General features: G+C 44.7%; 1 protein-coding gene across 4 annotated transcripts in view; it reads left to right on the forward strand.

Annotated features, from left to right (window-relative positions):
- Nucleotides 1-2,411: 2,411 nt before the first annotated feature.
- Nucleotides 2,412-24,175, forward strand: part of Ints6l (integrator complex subunit 6 like) — a 53,873-nt gene continuing 32,109 nt past the window's right edge. For 2 of the 4 annotated variants that reach the window (XM_050132682.1, XM_050132683.1), the window contains exons 1-2: nucleotides 2,427-2,884; nucleotides 3,021-3,098. In XM_050132682.1, the coding sequence (XP_049988639.1) occupies nucleotides 2,774-2,884; nucleotides 3,021-3,098 (189 nt within the window). In that variant the 5' untranslated portion in view covers nucleotides 2,427-2,773. Of the gene's footprint in view, nucleotides 2,885-2,950; nucleotides 3,099-24,175 lie in introns of those variants that run through there. The other 2 variants (XM_050132685.1, XM_050132684.1) reach the window with 2 other exon arrangements.

Here is a 24,175-nt window from a genome sequence, read left to right on the forward strand (position 1 = left end):
ATAAATAATGTCACAGTAAAATGTAAACTCCTCATGAGTAGTACTGTAATTTATTCAATCAAAAGATGATAAATCAACCCAATACATTTATTCGGCTAGATGAGAGTGACTTATTTATTATTATTAATTATTATCATTATTTATAAATGACTTTAATGAAAATACTAAATCAGACAAAACTGGTTCCTAGGTCGTGTTCCCTCTTTGCCCAAAGTTGTGCAGAATTCTCAGATGAGCCCTAGGACCTGCACCCGTTCAGTATAAACTCTTTCCCTCGGACCCGTGCCTTGCTTCTAGTCAACAGAAATGGCGATGAATGTCACTGTCATGCTTATGTTACATTATATAAGGTTCTGTGTCAGCAGATTGGAGAGAGAGCTTTCTCTGCTGGCCCCGAAGAAGCAGCTGCGTTGTGAACAGGTGATGGAGAGGGCTGTGTGGCAGGGGACATTAGCAGCAGGCAGATCTGTGGGTGGCCTTCAGCCTATATGCGTACAGTCATAACGAGATGAATGCTGCCAACAGCCTTCCTGGGCTTTACCAAGCTGATTCTTTCCCAGTTGAGCTCCCAGATGAAATGTGGCTTGGCCAATACCCTGCCCACAGCTCTGTGAGATGGAGCAGGAAATCCAGCTAAATCAGACTATGAGATAACACTTTAAGTATGTGTTAAGCTGCTGAATTTGTGAAAATTTACTACACAGCAATACAAAAACTAGCACACAGGCATCCACTGGCCATAAACTTTTATGTGCACCCTAGCCCATGTAGACACTGTCTTTCTTCAGCAATACTTAATGATTTGTTTTTATTTTCAATTACATGCTCACATGTGCATGCCTGTGTGTGTGTATGTGTGTGTGTGTGTGTGTGCACATGTGCATGTTCCCCATGAAGGCCAGAAAAAGATGTCGGATTCCCCAGACCTTGACTAGGTAGTTGTGAGTCACTCCACGTGTGTGCTGGGAACCAAACTGGGTCCTCTGCAAGAGCAGTAAGCATTCCTATCCAATGAACAATGTCCCCAGCCCCCTTTCCAATATTAATTAAAACAATGAAAATGGGGGCTATTCGTATCTTTCCACCCTTATTTCCCCAATAATTCTCTGTATTTCAACACATTGGCCTGAAATGTGTCATGCATAGTATGGTCTCTGGTTGACTTTTGTCCACCCCATTCTGTCTAACCCAGATTCCCTCCTTTACACCTTGTTCTTTGTCCATGAAACCCGAACTTCTAGGCCAAAGACAATTGTTTACACAGTGTTTTTCCTTGCATTACTTTTTTGCCAGTGGATTATAAACTATCACGAAATCACTTCTGAAATCCTCTTTCTCAGAAAACATGATATAAATATATGTATATATATATATATAGAGAGAGAGAGAGAGAACATATACATAGGATGGTTACAAGCAATATAGGAAACATTTGCAGATATGTGTGTGGCCTTCTCATTAAAATTGTACACTCAGCAGGGCGGTGGTGGCCCACGCCTTTAATCCCAGCACTAGGGAGGCAGAGGCAGGAGGATCTCTGTGAGTTCAAGGCCAGCCTGGTCTATAGGAGCTAGTTCCAGGACAGGCTCTAAAACTACAGCGAAACCCTGTCTCGAAAAACCGAAAAAAAATTTGTACACTCATTGAATCTCAAGATTCCAACGTTCACAGCACATCGCTAGACATCCTTTGCATCATTATCACTATTATCATCATCATCGGTGCTGGGGAATCAAACCCGGGCCTCACATGTTCTACTGTGATTCAGCCCTACCCAAAAATAGTAATAGTAAAATAATGTCACAGAAGTGGTTGAAATATCACAGGCTGGCCAATGTTTCAAAGCCTGAGAAAGCCTGTCTTTACAAAAAGACAGCTTAGCGGAACTGTTCCAGCGATAGTATCCTTTTTAAGTAGCTACATGCCGAATACAGCTGAGAAAACGACACATAAACACTGATCAGGAAGAGGGACTAAGCTAAAGGAATTCGAGCAAGTCTGGCCAGGAACGAAGTTTGCTGCTACTGAAATGTTTTGGTCTTAGCCACTGGCAGGATTGATTGATTGTAGTTAGCACAACGTTTCTGTGCAGCCTGCCTAAACATCTGTTTCTGTACAACTGTTGCTCAATTCTCTCTTCCTTTCGAATCACCATCTTTGAAGCACAAAAGAAAATCCATCCAAACGACCAAACAAATTACCCTTAACGGCTTCCCAATCCTTTAAAGGAGAATCTGTGCTTAAAGAGGGTCATTTACTCTCCCGCCCCTTACCTCCAGCAAGGGTTCAAACTTCAGCTCAGAGGCTTGACCCAAGTCCCTCCCCTTACCCTGTCATCTAATGAATATGCAAATTAAACATAATTGGCAGCCAATGGCGTGGGTCCTGGTCACATGGTACTGATGGTAGGTGAGCAGACAGAAGTTGTGTCAGTGAACAGAGAGGGCTCTCAGTCTGGGGCGAGCGCTCTAGTGAGCGTGGACGGATGCTTCGGCAGTAGTCCTGGCAGCGGCAGCGGCAGGCAGTGGTGGTGGCAGAAGAGGGGAAGAGGGACGGCCCCGAGACCTACACACACACTTTCAAGTTCCCTTGGAGGGAGAGGAGTTGGGGCTGCAGAAAGAGGAGGCCAGGAGCGGTCCCATCTATCCCATTCCATCTCCCCCTTCCTCTTGCTCCCTGGCTCTGCGAGAGTTCAGGATTTGGGTAGCCATACGTGGCAGCGAGGGCAAAGGGACCGGGAGAGTGGGAACCAGAACCAAAGGTGTAGTGGAAGATGCCCATCCTGCTGTTCCTCATAGATACGTCCGCCTCCATGAACCAGCGCACTGACCTGGGCACCTCCTATTTGGACATTGCCAAAGGCGCTGTGGAGTTATTCTTGAAGGTAAAAGGAGGGGAGAGGAGAGATGGGGGTCGCTCCTGCGGGATGGGGGGGGGGGTTGGACTGAGGTGCTTCTGTAACGTTTGTATCGCTTCCCCTCGTTTCCTATGCGATCCCTCCGTCATCCCTCGCCCCGCAGCTGCGAGCCCGGGACCCAGCCAGCCGCGGAGACAGGTACATGCTGGTCACCTATGATGAGCCTCCGTACTGCATCAAGGTAAACAGGCCAGCGGGGGAGCGGCGGGCGGGAAGAGCGTGCGCGTCCGCCAGCCTGAGCTGCTGATCCCCTTTTGCCTCCGCCCGTGGCGATCCTGCGTCGCCCTGCGGGACAGGCTTGGGTGCCGGGCGCCAAAGGCCAGGGGGCGCAGGGGCGGTCAGAGGCGGCCGGGGGTCGCAGAGAGTGGCTCGAGAATGGGCAGCCCGTGCAGAGAAAGCACAAGAGGGCCGAGCTTCTAGCGCGACGGCCGCGATTGCCTCGGAAGATGGCGGACATCTTGCTTTTGTATGAGGCTGCCGGAGGCAGGGTGAGGGCGCTGCTGAGATGGAAAGGAGGGAGGGGAGGAGGCCAAGGAAGGAGGGCTCAAGGCCCTTGGTGAGGCTGCGGCCCCTTCGCCTGGGACTCCGCCCCAACGAGCTCCTAGCCCAGCGCGGGCTTTCCTGCTGCCCGGGCTCCTCCTCTGGACCCTCCTTCCATCCCTCGGCCCGCCCTGCCCGGGCTTCCTCTCCCTCCTCCCGCTCTCGTCCGCTTCTCCTCCACCCCATCTTCCCCTCCTCTTCCTGCCCAGCGCAGGGTGGCACTAGAGCGGGCCTCTGGGAGCTGCTCCTTTGCATTCGAGCCCGTGGACCCCGCCCCCGCCCCTCCCACCCCTCCCGCGCCCCGGCCCCTCTCGCTCCTCCTGCGCCCCCACCCGTTCGGAAATGGTTAGACTATGCTGCTCCCAGCTTCCAGACCCTGCATGCTCCTTTCTGCTCTCAGCTCAGTCAGGTTTAGTCCGGCTCTCAGTTACCTTAGCGACCGTTGCTGTTTCATTGGAAATTCCTGCAAAGAAACCACCAAATGTGTGTGTGTGGGGTGGGGGGGGGGGAGGTGCCTGCGCAGAACCTTCTTAGGGAACTGGTTTAACAGGGGCCAGAGGTTCAGGGAGCTGGCCTACCTATTTGCATCCGAAATTAGGTTTGCTCTTAGCTGCATAGGGATTTGCCAAGGGCACGATTGGACTCGGAGCAGATGCACTAGTCAAATTCGATGATTTGATTCGCAGGGGCTGACCCTTAGCCTCCGTGGGGTAGTTTTTTGTGTTCCCATGATGAAGAGATAAAGAACTGGTTTGCCTGTAGTGGCTTGATAAGAAGAACTCAAACTGTTAAATCATCCTCCATGAGGATCGAGCTTGCATGTTGAAATTTTAGAAGGTTGTTACCATTATCCCTGATGTCTTTTGCCAGTGCGTGTGTCCTCTCTCTCCGTCCCAAATCATCTCAGTAAATTAAGAGGATGTTCAGTCTGGATGTGTTGTAAGCCTTGGTCTAGTGGGTTGTTCTAATGAAAGATACCTCTCAAGGTGAGTAAGTTAGCCAAAGAGTATTCTTTCAGACATAATGAAAGCCAAGAGACTTATTTGGTAAGTCTCAGCTTTGATTAAAAGTTGAATTTGTAGGTTCCTCCTAACCCTATTCTGGCTTTATTGCTTTGTTTTCAATTTTTATTTATCTACCCCCCCCCAAATCGAGCTACTAGACATCTTGCAAAATGCCATATGTTTTTAGAAAATGGCAGCTTTCCAGGCCAGTCTGGGCTAACATAATTGTGAGCATAGGGTTGGAGACCTAAGTTTCAGTGATGGAGGGAGCACTTACAAATAGGAAGCTTTGCAAACATTCTGTCGTCACCAGAGAAAAATAAAATAAGATCAGGGTCCGAATGCTTACATCTTTTGACAACAGTAAGAGCCTATGCCATTTGTAGTGTGCCTATTTGAAGATATACTCAGTAATTTGAAGCAGTGGAGGGGCTAAGCTACAAAACAGTGGACCTATCTTTTTCTTTTTGTTTTATTTTTCGAGACATGGTTTCTCTAGCTCTGGAGCCTATCCTGGAACTAGCTTTTGTAGACCAGGCTGGTCTCAAACTCCCTATCTTTTTCTTTAAAGGTACAACTTACTAAGCATTTTGTGAGGACTCATAACAGTTCCTAAAACAGTTTTGGAGGTATAGGAATTACATGACTGCCTGTCATGGTATTGCCTGCCTTTAATCCCAGCACTCAGAAGGCAGAGGAAGACAGATCTTCATGAGTTTGAGGCCAATGTAGTCAGTGTAGTCTACACAGGAAGTTCTAGGTCAGCCATGGTTATATGGTGAGACACTTCTAGAGAGAGAGACGGGGAGAGAGAGAGAGAGAGAGAGAGAGAGAGAGAGAGAGAGAGAGAGAGAGAGAGAGAGAGAGAGAGAGAGAGAGAGAGANTAGAGAGAGAGACGGGGGAGGGGGGGGGAGAGAGAGAGAGAGAGAGAGAGAGAGAGAGAGAGAGAGAGAGAGAGAGAGAATGAGAGAGAGAAAAGAAAAAGAATTACATCACAGTTTACAGTCTTTCCCTTGGAAGGAATAGACTGTTCTGCTCCACTTTGGCAGCCATTCTTGTATCTTGTTAAGTCTAGCAGTGGAATCCCGTGGTCCTACTAGTTTCTTCAGTGTGAGGGACACAACTCAGGCCCTTCTGAGTGCTAGGCAAGTGTTCTGCCCTGAGCTACATTCCCAGCCAGTGTGCTTAGTTATCTCTGCTTTCCCTACTTCTTTTATGTAGTGAATTATACTGAGTTGCCGCGTACTTTGTTTGATTTTGGTTTTTCGAGACAGGGTTTCTCTGTAGCTTTGGAGCCTGTCCTGGAACTAGCTCTTGTAGACCAGGCTGGCCTCGAACTCACAGAGATCCACCTGCCTCCCGAGCGCTGGGATTAAAGGCGTGCGCCACCACCACCCGGTTTGCCATGTACTTTTCAATGGCTGTGTATCTTAGTCACTTGTTTACGAAGCTTTCAGTATTTGTATGGAACAGAAGAAATTGTTCAATATTATTTTAGTGACAATTTCTCTTTAGCTCTTTTTATCCTACCACTTTTCATTTTCATTTTTCGCCTTAAACAAGAAGCATTCTCTGTAGACCAGGCTGGCCTCAAACTCACAGAGATCCACCTGCCCCTGGCTCCCTAGTGCTGGGATTAAAGGCGTGCTCCACCACCGCCCAGCTCTCCTTTGATACCTTTTCCCTGTAGGTCAAATGTGAGAAGATACTTAGTATACTATGTTTAATTATTAATCACTTCATCTTAGTCTTTATGCCTTCCCGAGCCTTCTCGGGGTCTTCATTTTATCCGGGTGAAAGGAAAGGTTAAGAATCTAATAATATTCTGGTCCTTTACCAACATTACTATTGATAAATCATATCTGGGTAAGAGTTTTCTGAATTTCTCTTTTGGACACTACCTCCTGCCTAGCACACCTCTCTCCTCTGCCTGTAAGAACTTAGCTCTTTTGCTTTTTAGGGTCGTAGCTTGCTTAGAAATTTGGAAACCTCAGAGCTTCTGGTGATATTTTCTTTGCAAAGTTCAGTATAGATTTTCACTTGCTAGTGACTGAGAACCCTGTAGGTCTGTTTTCTCTCACACCTGCTAACAAACAGGTCCTTCTCTGATTGTCAGCAGGCATTTTAGTTCCTCCTTGAAACTTCACTGTTTGCTAGGGGCCGGAGGCCCGTGCAGCAAGGTGATGGTTTGCTAGTGTTTTATTGGTAGCAAATTGTTCTGCGGAATATATGGAGTGAGTGTTATTTTCACGTTCTCTGAGGCTGCAGAAGCAGTGTAACAGTTTACTTCTCAGATCTGGATTATATCCAGCTTTAAATGCCTCCAAATGACTTTTATTCTGCTAGTAGGCCCTCTTCTGTTACAGCTGTAATAGGCATGAATTGTGCATTTGCTTGGGAGATTTCTTTTTAACAGGCATGCAACTCTTCCCAGTATATCCACTTACAAGCTTTGAGACCAAATCTGTGGGAGAAATTATTGCAAGAGGAATTTTTCACTAATCTGTGCTGTTGGGTATGAAATATATAGCATTTCACCAAAGACGTAGTAACTTTGCATGGCATACCTCTTGGCACATAGCTGTCTGCTCTTTTAATATCGCTCATACCTGTTCCTTTTGCAGCACTCAGTCTGTGGGTGGAATTAAGCTTGATTTAGGGACCACATAGAAATGAAAATATTTGTGTTAAATCTGTGTTAATGTTGCTTTGTAAAAATGTTTCATACAGTGTGTTACAAGTATTAACACAGTATATTTTCAGTGTACATAGCTAGGATACCACTGTTTAGTATTTTGTAATTTCCAGTGTGTCCTTAGAAGAAGAATATAATACAGGGCTGTAAAAATGTTGTGTGAGGGGTTTTGTGGCATAGTTCTTAATGGTCTTGGCTGAGATTCTGCTGTCTTGTATGTTTTGTTTTGTTATGAATCATAATTTCCGTTTATTCTGTGACCGAGAGAGGCGGGCTTGTCAGAGGAAAGCAAGCCAGTAGCCTGAGCTCTCTCCTACTAAAAGTATTCAAAGTGGTTTCATATTTGAAGCTACTTTATTAAAATTATTTTTATTTATAGGAAATTATTTTTAACATAACCCAGAATCGTTTTTCCCGAAATAGTTGAAATACATGTATAAATAGTAGTCAGAAGTATGTTATAAATAAGAGGAGGTAATGTTTCAAAGAAGCCCCCTAAAGCAGTAATTAGAAAACATACCCCATTGGAAAACGTGAGCGACTGTCTTGGGTGTCGCTCTCTATTGCATTGGGTAGCTACTTTTGCGTATTGGTGTCTGCATGCCTTTGTCAATATGAACTGGAAAGCGGAAGAATTCTGGCCTGTAGACTAAGGAAGTAAACTAAAGTTTTTAAGAAATGATACCTGTAACAGACATTTCTTAGGATTTTAACTAGGTGATTACAGGATCAACTCCTTTTTTTAGGGGGGGGTCAATATGGAGTTTCTTTGTATAACAGTCCTGGCTGTCCTGGAACTCGCTTTGGAGACCAGGCTGGCCTTAGAATTCAAGAGATCCATTTGCTTCTGATGCCCAAGTGCTGGGATTAAAGACGTGCACCACCGTGGCCTGGCTAAAGGAGCATCTTTTAAGGGAGTCCTCTATTATGATGACTAAGACTCTGTAGAAATGTTTCTGGGGGTGAAATAGCAGCACCCTAACCTGTGAGAGCCATCTTAGGTAATAATGCAAGACACTTTTCAAACTCAAAATCCCCAAATGCTCAAAAGCAGCACACACTCACTTTGGTGATGAATTGTTGGCCCCATGATTTTGTTTGCCCCTCCCCTTTGGAATAACGTCTTTCTCTATGTTGCCCTGGCTACTTTGAATCTCTTTATGTAAGATCAGGCTAGTTTTGAACTCACAGAGATTAGCCTGCCTTTGCCTCCCAGGTGCTGGGATGAACTGTATGTACCACCATGCCTAGCTTGATTTTGGCTTTCTGTCTCACTTTCCTTCCTCACAAACCATGTGAAACATTTGGCAGTAGTTATTGTGAAACAAGAAAAAGAGAGAGAAAGACTTAACCGTAGAAGACTACGTCTCTGGCAAAGGTGTAATTTTTAAAACACAGCGTTCAGATTATGGATCAGCTGGAAGATTCTAGGAGAAAATGGATGACATTGTACTGATTCATCTGCATTGTATCCCAAGCCTTTCTTGTATCCATTCATTGTCAGCATTTGTCACCTGGGTCACTGTGGTAGCTAGTCGTTCTTCCCCTTCATTGCTAAGTTTGTTGGTCTTTAAAGAAAATGAGCAAGTCATTCTCCTATGAGAAATCCGACAGACATTGGACATGGTGGCCCATGCTTGTAATCACAGCCTGACCTGCATATTGATACCTTTTCTCCAAACCCCAAACAAACCCAGCATGGTGGCATACTCCTGCGATTCCAGCATTTGGAAGGCTGAGGCAGAAGGATTTACAGGAGCTCTCAGCTGTCTTGGATTGTAGTGAATTCCAAGATAGCCCGGGCTACAGAGTGAGATACTGTTTCCAAAAACTTGAATAAAATAAGAGAAAAAAAGTGTTTACAAATCCTTCAGGATTCTATATTGGATGTCAGAATAAAGCACATAAACCTTGAGCTAGATACTAGCAATGGCCTTGATCTGGACCTGTGTTGCTTTTCCAACAGTCTCTCCGTTTTCTTCTTTTCACACGAACCCAGGCTCCAGTCATCAGGAGAAAGGAAGCTCTCGTCCCCAAGCTCACTTAGCTCTCACTTCCATGTCATGGCACATGTCATTCTCTGTAACTTGGACATATTTCAACTTCATTTTGTTCTGTTTGATCCAGGGTATCGCTAGGTAGCCCAGACTGACTTTGAATTTTGAACAGTCCTCCTGCCTCAGCTTCCTGAGTGCTGAGATTACAGGCTTGGGGCACCTTGTTTTTCTCTCTCTTCTGTCTGCCTCAGCCTCCTGAGTGCTAGAATTAAAGGCGTGTCTGCTGCCTGCCACACCCAGTCAACGTCCACCCTTCAATGTACATTCTCCAAAGTGATCTGGCTCCTCTTTCCCACTCCCTCTCCAGGCACTCTGCCAACTCCCCTTGTGATTCCTTAACTCTGCTCTCTTAATACTTTCTCCGTAGCTGCCTTCTGCATTTAGCATTTTATTACTATATGTGTGAGAGTGTGTGTGTGTGTGTTGTGAATGATGTGTGGGGTGTGTGTGTGTGTGTGTGTGTGTGTGTGTGTGTGGTACGTGGTGCGGTGTTGGTTTTGGTGGTAGAATCCAAGGCTTCATGCACACTAGGCAAGCGTTTTGCTGCCAAGATACATCCACATCTCCTAGCATGTTAACTGTGTTAGTGTTCATCTTGAGCTCCCTAATACGAGCATTTTAAAGGCGTGTATTCGAACACAGGGATATTTGTACCTCTAGCACTAGAGAGGCCCTAGGTCTTAGTAGGTACTCAAACAGGAAAGAATATTTCTGGCAATGTGTATACACAAAAGCCTCCTCCTCCCCTCACCCCCATCTTTGAGACTTCTCTCTAGATAGTAATCACCACTAACAATGCTAATTTCCCCTCTCTGCCCGCAGTCCCTCTTTCTTCAGGGAAATGTAACTTTTATCACTGCTGTGATACGATCAAAATGGTGCTTCCCAAGGATGGTCTGACAGTGCCTCCCCACTTCTGCAGTCTCTGCATGCATTTAGAATTATTGAACAACCTCTGTGAACCGGGCTTTGTTGTACAGACCTAGGGTAATACCAAGAAACAGGCAGCTCAAGGGGAGAGCGGGAGTCCTAGAGTGCTGGACTCAACCAAAGGGCTGGAGGTGAAGGAGTGAGGATGTGTAATTCTCTGAGAACTCAGGTGGTCTCATCCAAATTCTGACTCGTGCAGACAGAAGGCATGCGAATTTTAAAACTGACAAGCTACTGTTTGTATATTTCTCCTGAGAAGAAGGTGTCTGAGGGGGATTTGGAGAGAAGACGGGCAGCTTTGTTGTCTGCGTCTGTTTGCTTAGTATTTCACAGCACTTGTGGAAGCAGGACCAGCGTGGAGAGGAAGTGGCGAGGTGGTGTCACGCAGGAGGTTTAGTTGAAGTTGCCTGCTTTTCAGTTAGTGCTGGCTACTTGAAAGTATTTGATCTTGGCACTGGGATCGGGGATGTAGGGGCCAGGCGCAGGTAAGAAGGCAAATATTTTCCTTTTCAGTTGGTCTTCGCTTCTGGAAGAGAATCCCAACTGCCGAGAACACAGGGTTCTTAGTTCCACAGTAGCCAAACAAGGCATCTATCTGTTCTATGTCGTGGGGAGAAATGTGCTTTCTAGGGAAGGGCCAGATTGAAGGGGCCTCTATGTGGGTGGGGGTGGGATCGGAATAAAGAAAACATAACTCCTTTCATTTAGATCTTTAAACGGGAGTCTCCTGTTCCCTTAGAGAGAGTTCCCTTAGAGATCTAGTCCAAGCCCACGGGTAGTTGTTGGAAGCCTGGTACTTATCTCTTGACTACAGGGTTGCCTGTGATGATTGACTTTCCAGAGCTTCCTCCCCAGGAAAGCCTTTTAACCCATAGAGTTCTCTCGGCCATAGAACTATTGTATTTATTCTTCTTTCTGTTGGTAAATGAGTTTGGGTTTCCAGCTTGATTTGTTAAAAACACATCCATTGCTCCATGCCCCCTTTCTTCCTCAGAGCTTTCTGTCAGGGCTTGGCTCTTCCACTGCTGGGTGAGGATTTGGAAAAGGCTCCAATAGAGACAGCAAGGGGCTGAGATAGCAGAGGCGTCGGCATGTCTTTTTCAAATATGCCAGCTAGTCCTACTTTTTACAGGGGCTTATGTGTTTTTCTGTTGGCCTTGTGCTCATTGGCACAGGCCACCCTGGTGCATGTGTGGAGGTCAGAAGGTGTTGGGTCTACCCTTCCACTGTGTGGAGGCAGGGGTAGGACTGTGGTCGGCAGGCTGGGAATAAGTACTGACCCATGTCAGTGGCCCAAGATTTTATATTTTTCTATTGTTCAGCATAGCGTCCACAAACCATGTAATTGCTGAGCCCTTCAAAAGGGGATGGTTTATAAAGTGTGCTGGACAATGCAAATATATTTCTCTTCTATTTTTGTTAAATAAATTCCATAATAATCCAGTTTTTTTTTTTCTTTTTTGGTGTGTGTCTCAGTGTGTGTATGTATGTGTGTGTGGTCTTACCATGTTGCTTAGGCTGGCCTCGAACCCCTGGGCTCAAGTGATTTTCCTGCTGCTAACTACCTGTTTAGAGGCCTTTTGAGACTGATGTACAGGCACATATCACCATCCTTAGCTTTTACTTTAAAAAAAAAAACGTGGCTGCCTGGAAATATAAAGTGACGTACATGACTTACACTGCATTTCCGTGAGCAGGGCTGCTCTGTCCTTTTTCTGAAGGTAGTTTCTGGTGTTCAGGCCCTGGGCATGATTTCTGAAAGGGAGGATCCTTTCTCTCAGAGTCCTGTTTAAAATGAACACCATCATAAAGGCCTCATTTATACATGAAAGGTTATCTTACAGTTCAGAGTTGACGGCTCGATAACCCTCGGCCCTCGGGCAAAATATGAAAGCATCCTATTCTTGGCCGTACCAAAAGCTAGTTTGGTTGCTTAGGTTTTTGGATGCAGTTGCTGACCCAACTGGTTGGGTTAGAATTTTTTTCCTGGGCTAAGTATAATGTAGTACACATGTGAACGAATCTAACTGTGATAATTCAGGATTCCATTTGCAACATGTTTTCGTTGGTGATACTAAATGTTTCAGGCTTTCAGTGATGTTAAAGTATTTATTAAGGTCTTTCCTGTGCCCCTTATTAGAGTTCCCTAGCTACTTGGCTCCAGATTCCACGGGAAAAGTATGATAAAGAATCCACTTTTCAGCTCAGCATAGTGCAAACCTAAAAAACCAAAGGGAGCTTGAATTGTTTTCTCACGGAGGTTTTAATGCTCCTTGCCCAGCCCTGTCTTCTCATGGGAAGTCATCAGAGGTCTGAAAGGGGAGTGATTCCTTGCGGTGGGGTGGTCCACCTGGCAAGAAAGTACCTAGGAATTTTGCCTCCTGGGGATTCGACTTCCTAATGGGGTTTCCAGGGCCATCTGATTGCATTGTTTCTATAAAGGCTCCAATTTAAAGGATAAATGTGTAATTATGAGCACGCAAGTACAGATAAGCCTGCTAATAACATGCAAAAGATGTGGGAGGGGCTAGAGTGGGGCTCAGAGCTGGATTAATTGAGTGTGTGAGGCCCCGGCACTAGAAGGAAGAGTTTAGAGCCAAGGTTTAGGTCCTCCTAAATACTGTCTTATGGTCAAATGTGTTGTTTAGACCATATGGCATGCCATATAGTTTAGATATGAATTGACTTGTATCTGCTTCCTTGGAAAAGTGAGCACTCAAACTCTTGCTTTCTAATAATAGCAGCTGACGCCTACTGAGCAAGGCTTATATACAGGGCAGTTTGCCAGTGAATGTAAGGTGTTTATTTAGTTTATCATCTCCCCTGTCAGCCTGTGTCAAAGGTATTATTATCAGCACTTAGTTGATAAGTCAGAGACGTTTATCTGGGGCCCAGAGAGGCTAGGCAACACAGCTGATAGCCGCGTGCCTCCAGTCCAGAAACACTTCTAAGATGATAGAGCGTAGGAACCACCCAGCCAGGGGAAATGACTGCGGCAAATGTTATTTTTATTGGTTGGCTGGTTGGCTGCTTCTAGGTGACTATTAGTGTACATATTCTGCCTTTGCTATCTCCCAGCTGGACCCCTCTGTAGCACAGATGTGGAGTCATTTCGGGTGCAGAGCGGATGGAGCTTGAGATAGGGTACATTATGTCTAATCTGGCAAGTGGGGAAGCTGAGGAGGCCCGGTAAGAACAGCAGCAGGTTGGCAAAACTGGCTTACTCAGAGATGGCTAGAAATGACTGTTTCTTTGCTTTACCAGTAATGATAAACATTACTGTTGTGAGGAAAGAAAAGCACTTAGTGCCCTCCACGGAAGACGCTTGGTAGACGTCTTCTAATCTGTAACCTGTAGTTGAAGCAGGATTTTTGTTGTTGTTTTGCTTTTAAAATGTATTTAGTTATTATGGATACAACGTTCTGCCTGCATGTATGCCTGCACACCAGAAGAGGGCACCAGATCTCATTACAGATGGTTGTGAGCCACCATGTGGGTGCTGGGAATTGAATTCAGGACCTCTGGGAAGAGCAGCCAGTGCTCTTAGCCTCTGAACCATCTCTCTCCAACCCCAGACACTTGTCACTCTGCCTCCCCTGCTGGTCCTCCTTTCATCCAGACCTCCCATGCTCCTCAAAGCGTGCACCAGACACAGTTCTCTCTTACTTATTTAGATGACCTGCAACGGAGAGGAGGGTTTCAAAGAAGAACCGGAGATGCTGGCAGAATGACCACTGAGGTCTTGACTGGGAAAAGACTACATGCAGACTTTTGTGGTAGTGTGCCACGGGCTCACAGAAAAAGCAGAGCTTTGGATAAATTCTCTTGATTCTACAATTCGTTACTACTTGCCATGTGTTTTAATTCAGCGGTTCTCAACCTGTGGGTCTCAGCCCCTTGGGCAGGGAGGGGGCGGGGTGGAGCGGCAGTGAGTTCACTGGGCTCGCTTATCAGATATCCTGCATATCAGATATTTATATTGATTCATAGTAGTAGCAAAATTACGGTTATGAAGTAGCAATGAAAATAGAAATAGAAAACACCATCCTGAGTGAGGTAAGCCAGACCCAAAAAGAGGAACATGGGATGTACTCACTCATATTTGGTTTCTAGCCATAAATAAAGGACATTGAGCCTATAATTCGGGTTCTTAGAGAAGCTAAATAAGAAGGAGAACCCAAAGAAAATCATATAGGCATCCTCCTGAATATTAACCTTCATCAGGCGATGAAAGGAGACAGAGACAGAGACCCACAATGGAGCACCGGACTGAAATCTCAAGGTCCAAATCAGAAGCAGAAGGAGAGAGAGCACAAGCAAGGAACTCAGGACCGCGAGGGGTGCACCCATACACTGAGACAAGGGGGATGTTCTATCAGGAACTCACCAAGGCCAACTGGCCTGGGTCTGAAAAAGCCCGGGTTAAAACCGGTCTAGCTGAACATAGTGGACAATGAGGACTACTGAGACCTCAAGAACAATGGCAATGGGTTTTTGATCCTACTGTACCTATTGGTTTCGTGGGAGCCTAGGCAGTTTCGTGGATGCTCACCTTACTAGACCTGGATGGAGGTGGGTGGCCCTTGGACTTCCCACAGGGCAGGGAACCCTGACTGCTCTTTGGGCTGACGAGGGAGGGGGACTTGATTGGAGGAGGGGGAGGGAAAGGGGAGGCGGCGTGGGGAAGAGACAGAAATCTTTAATAAATAAACAAATAAATAAAAAATAAAAAAAACAAAAAAAAAAGAAAATAATGTTACGGTTGGAGGTCAGCACAGCATGAGCAACTGTATTAGAGGGTCGCAGCATCGGGAACCGCTGTTCTAATTACTCGTATCCTGCCCCTTGGCTTGAATAACCAGGTAAACTTAGTGCCCACAGCCAAACTCTGGGACGTGAATGCTCTTGAATAAAAGACTCAACAGTTTTATTTGTGCAGCCAAGGAATGCTACTGTTGAGAAAATATGGTTTATTAAAGCCTTAGGGTTTCTTTCCTTTAGAACTACTTGGGCAGGGCTGATGCGATTTTATTGGGCAAAAACACTGATGTCACAGGCCTGGCAACCTGAGTGTGAGCCTCAGAAGCCACTAAAGGTGGAAGGAAAGAACTAACTTCACAGAGTTGTCCTCTGACCTCCACATTTGTACCGTGTCACGTGGTCTCACACACACGCACAATAATAAGAAATACAAATTAAAAAAGAATGCCTTGGGCTTTTGCATTTCTTCCCAAGGAGTTTACTAATGTTTCTTCCCCTTGCCCTTAGCTAAATTTGAAAGTAACTGCCTCTTCCTTCCAGAAACTTGTCACTTCCTCTAGTCTGCTTCTCTGCTTTTCTATCTTAGCTCCTAAGTTTTTTCTTTGTGGAATGAATGCATCCTGCTCTTTCTTTCTCTCCTTCCTTCCTTCCTTCCTTCCTTCCTTCCTTCCTTCCTTCCTTCCTTCCTTCCTTCCTTCCTTTCTTCCTTTCTGTTTTTTTTTTTTTTTGTCGACCTGGCTGACTTTGAACTCACGGAGGTCCTCCCGCCTCTGCCCCGAGTGCTGGAATTAAAGGCCTGCGCCACCGCCGCCTGGCGAACATCCTGCACTTTTCATAGTTTCAGCCATTCTGTCTGCACGGATGCTTCCTTCCCTCTTTCTGTTTTTCACCCTGCTCTCTCAGCTGACTCTGATATGTCTTCCGTCACGGGTAGAGCATCCACAGATCTAAACCTTCTGTACTCCCAATTTTTAATCACTTAGGATTGACAGCAAACCATGATGCAGCTTTGATTCTTTCTTTCAGTCTTTTTCCCTGTGACCTAGCTGGCATCCCTTTGAAATACCTCCTACACGCCTATCTTCAACTAGGTTTTTCTGCCATTACTTCAGTCCAAGCGCTCAATGTTTGAATGCTTTGAACATTATACGAACCGTCGGATTGGTCCACTAGGGGCCTGCCATGGTCCTTCTCTCCACTCACACCGAATGTTAGCTTTCTTTTAGATTTCATTTCATCACATGACCCTCCCCAAGAACCTTCACTCTCCATGCCTACAGGGCCAAGTCTAACTTGCTTGGTTTTTTAGAGCTCCCTGGGAACTGCTCCGTGTGTCTGTCTATAAATTTATATGTCACCATTTCGGGTCTAACACGCAGCCAGAACATCTCTTAGACTTCTGAGTGTGGCTCGCCCTTCTGCTCACAACTCTTAGCTCCTCACTTAACAAAGGAACTAGAGATCCACAGCCAGGCAACTGGAAGCCTGGGGTGGGGGAGGGAGAGGGAAGGACATGAACTGAAAGTATCCCATTAAGGGTGTGACTTGGGGGGGGGTTGATGTGACCTAAGGTGCTTTTAAACTGCTCTTCTAATGACGGGGGGAGAGAGGCTGCTGAGGGAATGGGGGAGGGAGTGGAGTATGACCTGTAGTGGTTTATTAGCCTGAACCAGACCAAGATGGTTTGCTTTATATTGGCCCCCGAAGTTGCCTAGAAGCACATTTGTTTAGTGAGAAGCTCCAGTCTCTGCATTTCTGTCTCCATGGAAGAGAGCCTGCATAACTAGGCAATAGACTGTGGGATTCTTGGGACAGTATCAAACATTTAATTCAGCCATGGCATTGGACAGTAAGGAATCCCTTCTACCTTATTTCTCAAACAGGAATGCCAGTGATGCACAAAGCAGATCTTTCATGCCCATGAACTTTTCCACAGGTATATTAACGCTGTAAATTTCATTTTTTTTTTTTTTGAGACAGCGTCTCTCTATAGTCCTGACTGTCCTGGAACTTGCTACCCAGACAAGGCTGGCCTTGAGCACAGAGATACTAACCTACCCCTCCCTCCCAGGTGCTAGACTTAAAGGCGTGTGCCACTATGCCCTGTGTAAACTGCATTTCAATGTGATGCTTTTACGTTATATGTTAAAAGTAGATTCAGTATCTAGGTATCTTTATATAAAGCACATTTCAAAACCTGGCCATAGTCCATCCGGCCTGGAAAGCAACACTTTCCACTGCCACGATTTCCTGCAGTTCCTGCCATTTTAGTCATGGGAACATTGCTGGGCGGGAAGGCAGGAGACCCAGGTTTTTAACTTGAGTCTGCTTCTAATTACACCCATGACCCCTGGGCAAGTCACTTAACCTTTTATGGTGTCAGTTTCCTCATCTGTTAAATGAAAGGATCCGACTGGATTATTTCCATGGTTCCTTCCTGAGAAGGCCTGGAGAAAACTGTAGGACTGAAAGGCAGGAAATGGAGTAATTGAGGATCGGAATTCCAGGTGATTTAGAAATTACTTAAAGTTTTGGAAAGTAGCTCCTTGGGGTGCTTAATGTGTTCCACTGCACGCTTGTTTAAGTTGGCAAGTGGCACCCCAGTTTATACTGTTTCTGTTTGCTGCTACAAAGTTTGGTTTTCACGCGACTCCTATCAACGATTTCTTCAGAATCCAGGTGGTGAAGGGCGATTGAATAGACTCGTTTTTTTTTTTTTTTTTTTTTTTTGGTTTTTCGAGACAGGGTGTGGATTTTCAACAATGAAGACATGTTGCTTTTATTTTGTGCAAATCAGTTCATAACTTTTTTGTTATATTTTTAAAAACAAGTAGTCCATTGGGAAGAGATGCTGTGTAATATTATAAAGTCATAAATGACCGTTCTGTTCTGGGCAGCTGTTTTGTTATGTTTGCTCAGTCTCATTCCTGACCATGTGTGTTTTCCCCTAGGCCATTATTGTGCATTTTTATTATGTATATGTGTTCCATAAAAATGTCACTGTAGCTAGGCTGGATGTCACATGATTGACTTTCTAGTAGTCAGAAGGCTAAGGCATATGGATTGTGAGTTTGAAGATAGCCTGAGCTGTATAGTGAGACTCCTTGGAAAACAAGTCTAATATTGAAACGAAAGTACATGCAATTTGCACAGTAGTTTTTAAAAATGTTTACTGATTTGTTTATTTGTGTGTGTGTGTGTGTGTGTGTGTTTGTGTGTCTAAGTGCAACTGCCCACAGAGGTCAAAAGAGGGTGCTCGATCTCCTCAGCTGGAGGTGCAAAGGGTTGTGAGCTACCTGATGTGAGTTCTGGAAACCAAATTCACATCCTCTTCCCAAGACAGGGTTTCTCTGTGTAACAACCCTGGCTGTCCTGGAACTCTCTTTGTAGACCAGGCTGGCCTCGAACTCACAGAGATCCTCTGTCTCCAGAGTGCTGGGGTTAAAGGTGAGTGCTGCCACCACCTGTTTGTTTGTTTGTTTGTTTTTGTCTTGTCTGAAGCACGTGGTGGATGGACATCAGTAGTCGTACCCATGAAATGATAGCATTCTGTGTTCTCAAGCAGAGAAGTCATTTAGTGAATTAGAATGAACTTTTCACATTTTAGCAAGTTCGAAGACACAGAGGCCGTCAAGAGAATTGTGTGGAGAATTGAAGCGTTGGAATCCATTTTAATGATGAGGAGAAAATTCTTGACACTGAAAGTTTTAAGTTGCTAAAGTATTTGGCATAAAGCTAAGGGCAGGGACCAAGAGAGAATCCATTTGTCTTCTGGAGAGAGAAGGTTGCTTGGAGAAGCTGGGCAGATCATTTTGTACATCATTCCATCCTTCTCATCAGTTCACTGACACCGAAACTGTTCGTGATGACAAGGATGATATAATATCAAATTGAAGAAGAAAGTGAATTGGTTAAAAAATACTGTTGCAATTGATTTACTCCAATTGTCTGGGTTGCTGCAGAGCAGCTTTCCCTAAACTTATGGAGAGCAGATGGAAAAAAGGAAAACTGTTTATCTTTCAACAAGAGAATTGATGGCCCTGCTATATTTAGACTCTGTGGCTTTAACTTGGGACATCTGGGAAAATACTCAAATCCGTTAATCATCTAGTTTGTAACCATCTACAAAGACGCACAAAGTCTAGAATAGCTCTTTAGCATACCCTTGTGAAGAACAAATACTAGCAGGCTGATTTCATTTCCTTTCATGCAAAAGAAAATGTGCGTCGAGGAGGGAAAGCCCCGTGTATTGTGTCCCTGGTGTCAACAGCAGCTCTTGTTGTTCGGTCTCTATGAAGGGCTCCCCTCAGCTGGGGAGTCTTGGACAGGGCCAGCAGGAGAATGTCAAGATAGGTTGAGGAACGAATGTGCCCCCACATGAGTCAGTGCCGTGGCCCAGCATTAAGTTGGGAACATTGGAAGCTGTGCTATTCTAGAGAGATCACTGCCTGCTGTGTGACAGAACTATAACACGTAAGGGTTTTTTCTTCTCTCTGAAAAGATTCACTGCGGGTACCTTTCAATAGCTAACCATACTAGAGAATCTCAATAATCTATTTTTCTCTTTATAGCTGCTCAGTTTACGCACAGTCTGTAAGGGACACTTCCTACATGGACATTTAAGTGTAGCTGGCTTAACAATCTTTATACAATACTATGGATGGGAATGTTAACAGTGTTGATTAAACTTATGAGTTATGCTAAGTCAGGCAAGGTCACTGATATTTTGGAAAAGGCTTACAAATGACCTTTAGAGATGGAACAGGCGCTTTGAGACAGGGCTCTAATGCCACTCCCTCGTCCCTGCCCTTCAAGCACAGTTGATCTTCTAACTCCTTCACTTGGTTATACTTCCTGGCATGGTTTAACAGAGGGCAGAGTTCCTCTATTACAAACAATCCTACATGAGAGAAATGGACTCTGAGAAGTGGGATTCAGTTCAGGATGCTGAGATTTGAGGGTGGGAGGTGAAGGCTGGTAAATATTTCTTTTTCCTCCTCCATTCGAAGCCAGTGGAGAAGTAGACACAAGAACAAGTGATAGGCCCTTGGTTGGTTGTTTTTGAGACAGGGTCTGGCTAGCCTCCAGCTCAGTGTCCTCCTGCCTCAGCCTTCCCAAGAGCGGAGATTACAGACATCAGCCATGACAGTCAGCTCCGAGTTCTAAGTAACACCTTTATTCCTGATTCAAATATTACATAATGATACCCCCTCCCCTGTTGTTCTGTTTAGAACTCCCTCATAAGTACATCATATGAGAGAACGAAGCAGGCAATTCAAAGAGGCTTTAGCATATCTGGGAAAGACAGTACTGGTTGCTGGGTGCTAAACCCAGCAGTTAGGTTAGAAGGTAGAGAAGATGTTGGTGAGAAACCTCGTAGGCTTTCCAACTCTAAGGAGATTCTCTCTGCTGTGTACTGGTGTAACTGGGAATAAGTGGCTAGTGACCAGTCAGGCAGAGCTGAGGACAGAACCGAGGTCACTGATATGCAGAAATTTTCTATTAATATGAAAAGATATTTTGAGTTGGCTATGCAAATTTAAATTAAATGCCTAAATTAGCATACCTTATAAGACAGCAGGTATTTTCCTTCTATTGGTCAGTTTTACGGAAATGATTATTATAAGACATAGAATTATAGGGTAAATAAGTGTTTATAAAAATTGTTATGGGGCGTGATATTATGGGATATGAAAATCAGAAGGGATGTTAGTTTTTTTTGTTTTGTTTTTTGTTTTTTATTTAAGACAGGGTCTCACTGTGTAGCCCTGGCTGGCCGGGAATTCTCTGTGTAGACCAGACTGACTTCAGACTCACTGCCTAGATGTCTCTGCCTCTGAGTGCTGGGGTTAAAGGCGTGTATTATCATGCCTGGCTTAACAGTGGTTTTATAGCCCTTTCATTTCTTGGATGAAGACACAGTGCCCCAGACACTTATTCTGGACCATGCCAGGTTAGTCAATGACAGGCTAGACCAAGGTCATATACTTTTGAATTTACTGCCGCACCTCAAGTGTTATGTACTCAGCCATTAGGGAAAATGAAATTTGAAAACTCTACTAACCCTGAACTTAGAAGTTCATCTAGCAGAGCCTGTCTATGGGGTTGCATATAGAATATGAGGAAGAGTATGTAGTGACTTTTATGGGAGGGAGATGCTCTAAGGTTAGGCTGTCTTGCTTCAAATCCTGGCTTAACCTGGATGAACCTCAGTGTCTTCATCTAGAAAATGGACATAATGATACCACTCGCCGGCTGGGCGGTGGTGGCGCACGCCTTTAATCCCAGCACTTGGGAGGCAGAGGCAGGTGGATCTCTGTGAGTTGGAGGCCAGCCTGGTCTACAAGAGCTAGTTCCAGGACAGGCTCCAAAGCTACAGAGAAACCGTGTCTCGAAAAAAAAAATAATACCACTTGCCTTGTGTGTGCTTCTGAGGCTAAGCTAAGAATGATATGTATCATATTCTGCACTTTGCATTTGTGCGTTTCTAGAGAATAAACACTGGTAAATATTATCTGCCATTATCCACCATAATTATCTCTGAGACAACTTTAAAACTTGATCTGTGAAGACTAGGAATGCTTAATTTTGTATTTCATCATCCCAGGTTACTTCTTTACCCGAAGCCTCCGTTCTCTAGGTCTCCCAGGATAGGAACGCTGTCGCCCTCTTCCTTCCCCTTATAGGCCTGTCCTCTATTACTGAGTCATGGCTTGTGCGTTTCGTATGATTTTTCAATTTACTCTGCCTCTATCCTGTTCTGCTTCTGTCCCTGATTGTGCCAAGCCTGGATTGCTCTATAGTTTCTTTCTCTGACTTCCATTTTCCTTTCCTCTGGTCTGTTTTGGTTGTTGCTACCAGACTGGTCTTTCAGAGGCATTGTTTTATCTGGTTTCCCCTGGCCCTGCAATCTGTAATGACTCCATTGTCTGTTCTCTCAAAGGCCAATCCTTATGTCTGACATCCAAGTCCCTGGCAGATCATCGGTGACCAAAAGTAATAATACATTGCCTGCCGTATACAATTTAAAATATTCAAGTAGCAGCATTAAAAAAAAAATCCCTTTGTGGTGGCATGTACATTTAGTTCTAACACTTGGGAGGCTAAGACAGAAATAACAGGAGCTTACCTGGATTATATTAGACTATGTCCTATTAGCTTTGCTAGTACATTTGAAAAGATTTTATTCTTCAATTACATAAATGTGTGTCTATATGTGGATATGTGCCTATGAGCCCATATGCCCTCAGAAGCCAGAGAGGGACAAGCCTGCGGAGCTGGAGTTACAGGTGGTTGTGCGCTACCACACATGGCTGTTGGAATCTAGCTTGTATCCTCTACAAAAGCAGTATGCGCTCCTAACCACTGAGTCATTTCTCCAACACTTTATTAGTTTATTTTAACCGAATGTGTCTCAGAGGGTATCATTTTAATCCAATCAGCATAAAATGAATACTGAGATTTTGCATTATTTGGGGGAGGAGGCGCTATCCTCAAAACTGCCTGTGTAGAGCTGGGGAAGTAAGTCTGTGGTAGATTCCTTGCCTGGCACTGGAAGATCCCTGAATTCTGTCCTCGACACCATGCAAAGCTCCTATATGGATTCCGTTCTTATGTCACATCTTGATTTTGACTCTACGCATTTCAAGTGCTCCATAGAGTAGCCACATGAGGCTCTACTTGTCATCATTGCTCCTTCCACAAAAAAGAGGCAAATCTCACCTCTTTCTTGCTTGTTCAAACAAAATAGAATGATAATGTACCTATTTGGGTGGATTGTTCTGAGCCATTATGAAGCGTGAATGTACTTTGTAAGCATAGTTCGTTCTGCAAGAATATGGAAGTGCCGGGCAGTGGTGGAACACACCTTTAATCCCAGCACTCAGGAGACAGAGGCAGGTGGATCTCTGTGAGTTCAAGGCCAGCCTGGTCTGCAGAGTGAGTTCCAGGACAGGCTCCAAAGCTATAGAGAAACCCGGTCTTGAAAAACCATATATATATAATTTCACACAAGAGTAGAATGTCTTAGAAGTAGAGTAATTTGAAAGAAATGCCTAGTTGGGGATACAGCTTGGTGGTATACTGCTTGTCCAGCATGCATGATGCCATAGGTTCAGTTCCCAGTCCAGATAAAAGAAACATTGGGGGTTGTGGCTCAGTGACAGAGTGTGGACTTAGTATTCAAGAGACCCGAGTTTGAATATCTGTACTTTGAAAAGAAAAAGACACATGGCTGTCCTGGATTGAACTGTGAAAGCTATAACCTCGAGCAATGAATGGAGAATATTAACATGTACTTTCTCCTGCTGTTTCTTTATAATGGCTTTTTAGGAAGGAATTAGATATATCAGTAGTGTTTTCTAAATTTTTAAATTCTTATCTTCTAGCCCTTCTTCTTTATGGAAAACAGATATAGGGCCATTTACTTTTTTTTTTTTCTTGAAGTAGGATCAAGGCAGCTATCAAGAAACCCCTTGCTTTCAACACATTGTAGCACTCAAGTATGGAATGACATTAAAATTTTTTCATATTGTTCAATTCAATATAAAGGCTAAAAACTGACCTAAAACAGATGTTAGATATTTAGACATTGAAACCATTTGTGCAATGCTTTCAAGCTATGCTATGGAAGGAAATGTTAAGGAGTAAGTATCCCGACAAATAGGTGTGTAAGTGGTAAAAGGCAGGATGTGTGCATTTATTTAAAAAATATTTATTTATTTATTATGTATACAATATTCTGTCTGTATGCCTGAAGGCCAGAAGAAGGCGCCAGACCTCTTTACAGATGGTTGTGAGCCACCATGTGGTTGCCGGGAATTGAACTCAGGACCTTTGGAAGAGCAGGCAATGCTCTTAACCACTGAGCCATCTCTCCAGCCCGCGTGCATTTTTTTTTAAGTGCCAGAGAGTTGGTCCCCTCTGTCAACTCCTTTCTTAACCCGCTGCTGGTGATCAAATACAGTGCCTCGTGCATGCTAGGCGAACAGTACCATGGCCCTACATCCCTGTTGGTTTGTCTCCCTATTTTGTTTCTTGTTTGACTGTTTGTGAGACAAGCCCTCAGTTTGTAGATTAAGCTGGCTTCAAGCTTTCAGCCCTGCCTCAGTCTCCTGAGTGCTAAATTACAGCGGTGCACTAGCAAGCCCAGCCGCCCATTGAAATTGGTAATAGCTATTGGTTTATTTATGTATTTAGCTGTGTGCCTGGGGGGCGGGACGCGAGCATGCCACAGAGTACGTGTGGAGGTCAAAGGGCAGCTTTTAGGAG

Source organism: Alexandromys fortis, unplaced genomic scaffold (assembly GCF_014885135.2).
Source record: "Alexandromys fortis isolate MF-2015 unplaced genomic scaffold, M_Fortis_MF-2015_v1.1 scaffold_442, whole genome shotgun sequence".
In the NCBI taxonomy this organism is placed as follows: domain Eukaryota; kingdom Metazoa; phylum Chordata; class Mammalia; order Rodentia; family Cricetidae; genus Alexandromys; species Alexandromys fortis.